At 41.1% G+C, this 9,001-nt stretch overlaps 1 protein-coding gene across 1 annotated transcript; it reads left to right on the top strand.

Moving 5' to 3' along the window:
- Positions 1 to 2,726: 2,726 nt before the first annotated feature.
- Positions 2,727 to 7,975, top strand: LOC146724381 (uncharacterized). The gene is made up of 2 exons (XM_085479971.1): positions 2,727 to 6,924; positions 7,284 to 7,975. Exons 1-2 carry the CDS (start codon positions 2,727 to 2,729, stop codon positions 7,973 to 7,975), a joined length of 4,890 nt encoding a protein of 1,629 aa, XP_085336097.1.
- The last annotated feature ends 1,026 nt before the right edge of the window (positions 7,976 to 9,001 follow it).

Below are 9,001 nucleotides of genomic sequence, written 5' to 3'. Positions count from 1 at the left end.
TAATATAATTTTGAAAATAATTATATAGTTGTATAGAAGAGATCGCTTAAAAATTATTAAAATAAAACTGTGTAGACGTAAAATTCTTCTAATTTGCTAGAGCAGAGAAAAAATATGGGGTCAGACGGATTCGAAACCGGGACCTACACCACAACAAGGAACCACTATGCCTGTTCCACCACGAACTCCTTGCCATAAGTCCTCTCTGCTCTCTTATTTAAACTATTTTCCCTAATTTCCTACAACTGTGGTGCTATTGCACGTATAAAAACTTAAAACCTTATAAAAAAAAACTAATCAAAGAAAGCCGCAATAAGGAAACAATTTTATAATTGAAATATTTTTTTACAGTCCAATTTATCTGTGCAAAAATTATTTTATTTTCAACTTGTCATAAAATTCAGCTTGTACTGATAAACCAAATTGACTTTATAATCTCTATCTTTTGTAAAATGGTTCTTTTGGATCCGAGTGGAATTTTCAATTTGAAGTAATGTACACAAGATGTATTTTTGTTATAATTTTTTGTTTGGGTTCAAAGGGCACGAGCTCTTGCAAAGTCAGTTTGGTTCATTTGTGCATTTTAAACCGTATGACAAATTGAAAAATAATAAAAAAAACATTTGCATTAATAAATTTGTGTGTAAATGCAAATAATATATTTCAGTTATGAAACTGTATCATTATTTTGTTTTTTAGTTTTGTTTAAAAAGTTTCAAGATTTCCTGAATATTTTATACTTGCATCAGTTTTATTTTTATTATTTATACGTATATAGGGCTCAATAGGGGGTTGAGTAGTTGTTTGGGAAACTCTCTGACGTTTGAATTCTCGCGTCTTATTCGCCTCCGCGAGTGACGCGTAGCGCGCCGGAAGAAGAGGCGCTACGAGAGGCCGTTAGTGCCTAAGACGAACGCTTGAGGCGCTAGCCTCTTCCTTCGTCGTCCCGCTAAGCCGAGTCGGCTTCTGTTCGCGATCCTCTCTTGAAAAAAAAAACAAACGTGAATCGTTGCTTAGGAATCCTTGTTGGTCGATTCTCTACTGTCCGTGGAGACGCTTAAGTTCAGTGATAAAAAGGTTTCCGTTCGGTTCAGACATTGAGGAGAGATTGATTTGAATATATAATTCTTTTGGAAAACTACGAGCTTGGACGCTTTGGAACCTTTTAAGGTTAACCATGAGATGGGACATATCTCTTGGTTTGGAGGACAAATTCCCTTGAGTTCGCCTGATGAGGAAAGAAAAAGAGCCGTTTGTATTCTTAATTAAAAGGATTCGACAAGGTAACAAGTCTATTAAGACTGGCCTAGCCAGGATTCTTTCAAGACTGGCCTAGCCAGGATTCTATTAAGACTGGCCTAGCCAGGATTCTTTCACGACTGGCCTAGCCAGGATTCTATTAAGACTGGCCTAGCCAGGATTCTTTCAAGACTGGCCTAGCCAGAATTCTATTAAGACTGGCCTAGCCAGGATTCTTTCAAGACTGGCTTAGCCAGGATTCTATTAAGACTGGCCTAGCCAGGATTCTTTCAAGACTGGCTTAGCCAGGATTCTATTAAGACTGGCCTAGCCAGGATTCTTTTAAGACTGGCCTAGCCAGGATTCTATTAAGACTGGCCTAGCCAGGATTCTTTCAAGACTGGCCTAGCCAGGATTCTATTAAGATTGGCCTAGCCAGGATACTAAAGTCATTCACATCTATTTAACGTATTGAATCTATTCGCTGCTACGATACCTTTTGTCTGGTTTAACGTACTAATTTTATATGTTTATAAAATACTAACGTCACTTATGGTTGTTGATCTCACCAAGACTTATGTTTGGCTTGACGTCTTGATTTATATGTGTTTAATACTCATGTTTTGATTTGACGTCTTGATTTATATGTGTTTAATACTTATGTTTGACTTGACGTCTTGATTTATATGTGTTTAATACTCATGTTTTGATTTGACGTCTTGATTTATATGTGTTTAATACTTATGTTTGACTTGACGTCTTGATTTATATGTGTTTAATACTTATGTTTGACTTGACGTCTTGATTTATATGTGTTTAATACTTATGTTTGACTTGACGTCTTGATTTATATATGTTTAATTCTCAAGTTTGATTTGACGTCTTGATTTATATATGTTTAATACTGTTGTTTGATTTGACGCCTTGCTTTTTTATGTGTTTAATACTTATGTTTGGTTTGACGTCTTGATTTAAATTAGTTTAATACTTATGTTTGATTTGACGTCTTGATATATATATGTTTAATATTTATGTTTGATTTGATGTCATGTTTTATATATGTCTAATCCTTATATTTTATTTGACGTCATGAAATTATCATATCTTTAAGACATTTATGTTTGACTGAATTAAATGAAATTCTATATACCGTTCAGATATTCTGTTTTCTACATTTAACGGTGACTTATTAATTGGATATAATATCTATTATATTCCTTAAGCGTTAATATATATATATATGTGAAGATTTGATCATAATGAGTAAAGTTGATAGTATGTTTCTCTCACAATAAATTTCTGTTATTATATTTTATAAAAGTCCACCAACTCCCTAAGTATATCCGGAACATTTGGTCCTTCGAGCCGGATACTTAGGTGAGCCAGATATTTATGTAAGCCGGATTTTATATGAGAACTGGATAATTTGGTTGAATTGGAAATACTATCAAAGGATTAATACCACCGATAATCTATCTTCAAGCATCATGAGGATTTCTCACGTGGAAGCTCGCATCGAGCAGCAGATATCTTTGAGTGCCCTGATCTTTCAAGCAATTGAAAGCTTCAATAAAATTCCAACAACTGACATCACTTCAAGGCTGATTAAAGCTCGTGTTACAGCTTTAAATGAGAATTGGGAAAAATTCTCTATTGTTCATGAAGCAGTTATTGTAGCTGTCAATCAGCTCAGTACAGAAGACAACGAGTTGATTCGAAATCACACTTATTTTGAAGAGGATTGCTATGCTCGAACGTATGAGCAATATCTGGACTCTCTGGACAAGATGAACGCTCATCACGACTCGGATTTTACTATTCCAAGGACATCTTCAACTCAATCTCTCTCTCAACCTGTATCTAACCAACTGGCTGTTTCTCATCACACAAGACTCCCTCGAATCGACCTGCCGAAATTCAGTGGAAATGCTTCCGAATGGATGTCCTTCAAAGATCTATTTTCTTCCATCATTATTGGAAATATAAGCCTAAGTCCGGTCGAAAAGTTGCAATATTTAAAAGCCAGTCTGACTGGCACTGCAGCTTATCTCCTCAAGAACACGGCTCTTACTGCGGATAATTTCCAAAAGGCTTGGACCGATCTGATCTCGTTTTATGAAAACAAACGACTACTTGTAAATTCAGCAATTCAATCGTTGCTCTCCCTCAAGAAGATCGCGAAGGAATCCTCCAGTGAGCTCGAGCGTCTTTACACCAACATCATGCAAATTTATCGCTCACTAGAGACGCTACAACGCCCAGTTGAACACTGGGATGATTTTCTAGTGTTCCTAACCGTTCAAAGGCTGGATGCCGAATCCGTTAAAGTCTGGGAGCATCATCTCGGTTCCACAAAAGAACCTCCGACTTGGAAACATCTGTGTGAGTTTCTTGTTACTCGCCTTCTCTCTTTGCAGGCCTTTGAAAATTCGCAAAACTTGCCAATAAAAAAGAAAATCCCATCGCAAGCAGTTAAGGCCTATCATCAGATTCAAAAGAAAATTAATGGCTCACAATTCTCCTCATGTATCGTGTGCTCTGCCAAACATTTCTTGAGCGTTTGCCCTCAATATACCTCTCAAACTACGCAGCAACGACACTCTCTAATCACAAAGCTAGGATTATGTTACAATTGTTTGGGGAAACATCGAGTTTCAAAATGTCAATCAACTCGACGATGTCTTAAGTGTGGTAAGAAGCACCACACTACGATTCACCAAAAAACACCTCCCAAGATGGAAAGTCAATTTAAACACCCATTGGTTAAACCATCCACCGAAACTTCAGGCAAGACCACTCCCTCGCAAGTATTGCATGCCGCTGTACATGCTAATCAGGCGTCTATGTGCACTCTTCTCGCCACCGCTCAAATGTTAATTGCCAACGAAAATGGACGTATCATGAAGATCAAAGCCCTTATAGATCAGGGATCGGAGATCAACATCATTTCGGAAAAAATTGTCCAAGCTCTCAAGCTTCCTCGCTCCAAATCAAGTATTTCCCTGATAGGTGTCGGGGAACATTCTACTAACAAGACTCGTGGCATCACTTTTTTCAAGATTATTTCTCTCCATGAATCATCAGAAGAATTCCACATATCAGCGCATATTCTCCCTAGCTTAACGAGTTCGATCCCGTCAAGTAAAGTCTCCGGAGAATCCTGGTCACATCTGGATGGATTGCCTTTAGCCGATTTTCAATATGGAATTCCCAGTTCGATTGATCTAATCATCGGTTCCAATTGTTACCCTCAGATCATTAAGGACGGTTTAATCAAAGGTCCGCCGAATACGCCTATTGCACAATTAACCTCGTTTGGTTGGATCCTCTCCGGCCCCGCTTCATCGGAATCGACGAATCGTTCTATGCGAAGTTACCATATTTCAATGGATTCCCGCTTATATGACCTTCTCCATCGTTTTTGGCAACTTGAAGAAATTGGTGCACGCCAAGAATCCTTCATCTCCCCGGAAGATCAACAATGTGAGCAACACTTTAAAGATACCCACTCTCGGAACGATCAAGGACGGTATGTGGTGCGTCTGCCCTTCAAGAAGCCTCCTCAACGTTTAGGAAACTCTTATAATCGAGCTTCAAGAATGATGGATTCTCTGCGAAATCGGTTTCAAGTGAACGCAAAATATGCGGAAGCCTATTTCAAATTTATGAGGGAATATGAAGACCTCCAGCATATGAAATTAATAACCGATGTAAATGAAGAACTTTTACCTCCCAATTTTTATCTTCCTCATCATGGAGTGTGGAGGGAGAGTAGTACAACTACGAAACTACGAGTCGTGTTCAATGGATCAAGTCGTACAACATCCGGAATTTCTCTAAATGAGATATTGCATACAGGCCCAAAGCTTCAAGTGGATTTATTCAACGTTCTTATTTGGTTTCGGCAATTCCAATACGTCTTTTCTGCTGATATAGAAAAGATGTATAGGCAAATCCAAGTACACCCCGACGATTGGAGATTTCAACGCATCCGATGGTCGAATTCAGACAAGGATGTCAACTCTTTTGAGCTCACCACTGTTACTTATGGATTGGCTTGCGCGCCTTATTTAGCGCTTCGTACCATTACTCAGCTTATTGAAGATGAGGGAACCAATTTTCCATCAGCAGTTCCTTGCCTAAAACACGGACGATATATCGACGACATTTTCGGAGGAGCAGAATCAATTGGTGAGGTCCATGAAATCATCAATCAACTTAACCAGTTGTGCAAGGCGGGCGGCTTCCCGCTACAAAAGTGGTCTAGTAATCACGCTCATGTACTCCATCATCTACCACCAGAACGGTTGAGAAATCCGGATCCAATACCTTTTGATTTGGACTCCTGTGTAGCAGTACTTGGTCTACAGTGGAAGCCTACTGCCGACTACTTTCAATTTAGTCTAGATCGACCTTCTACGGCCACTATCACCAAACGAACGATATTATCCACGATTGCTAAGCTCTTCGATCCGCTTGGACTACTCTCACCTGTAATCATCAAAGCCAAAATACTTATTCAAGAATTGTGGATCAACAAACTCGATTGGGATGCGTTGTTACCAAGCACTTTGGCAAATCAGTGGATAACTTTCGTTGAGGAATTAGAAGACCTCAAATTCATCAATATTCCTCGTTGGCTTGGCATCAAATCGGATAATCAAGTTCAATTACACGGATTTTGCGATGCATCTAATCAAGCTTTCGCAGCAGTAATCTACCTCCGAACCGTGAACCTTGAAGACCAGATTAACGTTTGCCTAATTGCCACTAAAACGAAGGTAGCGCCTTTGAAGCGTCTTACCATTCCCAGATTTGAACTATCAGGAGCAGTACTTCTCACCAAACTAACCACGCACGTCCGTGATGTTCTCAACTTGAAGGACGTTCCTATTTACTTGTGGACGGACTCATCCATCACTCTAACCTGGATTCAGAACCATCCATCCCGATGGAAAGATTTTATTCAAAATCGTGTAGTTCAAATACAAGAAACACTACCTCAAGCTAAGTGGAAATTCGTTCCCGGCAAGGAGAACCCAGCTGATTTCGCCACCAGAGGTTTGTCGCCATCAAAACTCGCGTCCCAAACCATCTGGTGGAAAGGACCATGTTGGCTTTCACAATCGATTGATTGTTGGCCAGATTGCTTCCCTTCAACTGCTACCTCGGATAATCTTGAAGAAAGACCCACCAAAGTTTATTCACTCATAACCATTGAACCGCAACCCCCATGGGATTTGTTAACAAGATATTCCAATCTCAATAAGCTCTTACGCATTACGGCTGTGTGTCAGAGAGCAGTTGAACGATTTAAACGGATCAAAATTAGTCCAAGAGAACTCCTCAGCACGACTGAATTAGAGTCCGCTAAACTCTATTGGATCAACAGCATTCAACGGCAACACTTCGCTCATGAAATCAAGCTTTTATCACGAGGAGAGTTCCTTCCTAAGTCGAACCCACTCACCAAATTGACTTCATACATTGACGCATCCGGGCTCTTAAGAACGGGTGGTCGGCTTCAGAATTCAACGTTACCTCCAGAAAGGAAACATCTTCTAATCCTCCCAAAGCAATCGCCATTAACGGAGCTCATTATCCAAGATGCTCATCTGAGAACTTGCCACGGAGGTACACAAGTAACGTTAACCCTCCTGCGAGATTCTTACTGGATCATTGGAGGTCGGTTGCCGGAAAAAATTTTATCCTGCGTTGCGTCATTTGCACAAGATACAGACAAAAGAGAGCGCAACAGCTCATGGGACAGCTTCCGCCTGAACGAGTAACACCGACTTCACGCCCATTCATCAACACCGGAATTGACTACGCTGGCCCCCTTCTCATCAAGACCTGGAGAGGAAAAAATGCGCGGCAGTACAAAGCTTACATTGCCGTATTCGTTTGTTTTGCCACATCAGCAACACACCTCGAACTTGTTTCAGATTATTCCGCTGACGCCTTTATAGCAGCATAGAAAAGGTTTACTGCTCGACGAGGAATCTGCGTTAACTTGTTCAGTGATTGCGGTACTAATTTGATAGGAGCTGACACGGAGCTAAAGAAATTACTCTCTGAAGCATCTCAAGAACATAAACAATTGGCCTCCCTACTCACCCAAGACGGAACACAATGGAATTTCAACCCGCCTAGTGCTCCTCACTTTGGCGGCAAGTGGGAAGCAGCCGTGAAATCGGTTAAGTTCCACTTAAAGAGAGTCCTTGGTAATCACTTGCTTACCTTCGAGGAAATGACAACACTTTTAACTCAGATCGAAGCGGTTCTGAACTCAAGACCTTTGTCTCCTCTTTCTGACGATCCAGAAGACTTAGCCGCATTAACACCTGGACATTTCATCCTAGGACACGCACCTACAGTTCTACCAGAGCCTTCGCTTGAACACATTAATTTGTCACGCCTATCCAGATGGCAATTGTTACGACAAATGCTGGAAAGTTTCTGGTCCCGATGGTCTAAAGAATGTCTTCAACGGTTTCACGACACCTCTAAATGGAGTCATCCGACACCCTCTTTGAAGAACGGAGATATGGTACTAGTAGTCGACGAAAGGTATCCACCTTCCAAATGGCCTCTAGGTCGGATCGTTGACACACATCCCGGAAAAGACGGCCTTACTCGAGTAGTCACGGTAAAGACTCAAACTACCATGTTGAAACGACCCGTCGTCAAACTCTGCCCATTGCCCATACACCAAGATCCTTTGTTGGTTCGTTAAGCCGAGTTAACGAAGGCGGGCGGTAATGTTTGGGAAACTCTCTGACGTTTGAATTCTCGCGTCTTATTCGCCTCCGCGAGTGACGCGTAGCGCGCCGGAAGAAGAGGCGCTACGAGAGGCCGTTAGTGCCTAAGACGAACGCTTGAGGCGCTAGCCTCTTCCTTCGTCGTCCCGCTAAGCCGAGTCGGCTTCTGTTCGCGATCCTCTCTTGAAAAAAAAAACAAACGTGAATCGTTGCTTAGGAATCCTTGTTGGTCGATTCTCTACTGTCCGTGGAGACGCTTAAGTTCAGTGATCAAAAGGTTTCCGTTCGGTTCAGACATTGAGGAGAGATTGATTTGAATATATAATTCTTTTGGAAAACTACGAGCTTGGACGCTTTGGAACCTTTTAAGGTTAACCATGAGATGGGACATATCTCTTGGTTTGGAGGACAAATTCCCTTGAGTTCGCCTGATGAGGAAAGAAAAAGAGCCGTTTGTATTCTTAATTAAAAGGATTCGACAAGGTAACAAGTCTCTCAAGACTGGCCTAGCCAGGATTCTATTAAGACTGGCCTAGCCAGGATTCTTTCAAGACTGGCCTAGCCAGGATTCTATTAAGACTGGCCTAGCCAGGATTCTTTCACGACTGGCCTAGCCAGGATTCTATTAAGACTGGCCTAGCCAGGATTCTTTCAAGACTGGCCTAGCCAGAATTCTATTAAGACTGGCCTAGCCAGGATTCTTTCAAGACTGGCTTAGCCAGGATTCTATTAAGACTGGCCTAGCCAGGATTCTTTTAAGACTGGCCTAGCCAGGATTCTATTAAGACTGGCCTAGCCAGGATTCTTTCAAGACTGGCTTAGCCAGGATTCTATTAAGACTGGCCTAGCCAGGATTCTTTTAAGACTGGCCTAGCCAGGATTCTATTAAGACTGGCCTAGCCAGGATTCTTTCAAGACTGGCCTAGCCAGGATTCTATTAAGATTGGCCTAGCCAGGATACTAAAGTCATTCACATCTATTTAACGTATTGAATCTATTCG

This window comes from Nylanderia fulva, unplaced genomic scaffold (assembly GCF_048542155.1).
Source record: "Nylanderia fulva isolate GAGA-0341 unplaced genomic scaffold, ASM4854215v1 Scaffold1355, whole genome shotgun sequence".
Lineage (NCBI taxonomy): Eukaryota > Metazoa > Arthropoda > Insecta > Hymenoptera > Formicidae > Nylanderia > Nylanderia fulva.
Note: the sequence above shows the minus strand (reverse complement) of the source record. Positions and strands in the feature narration are given on the sequence as shown.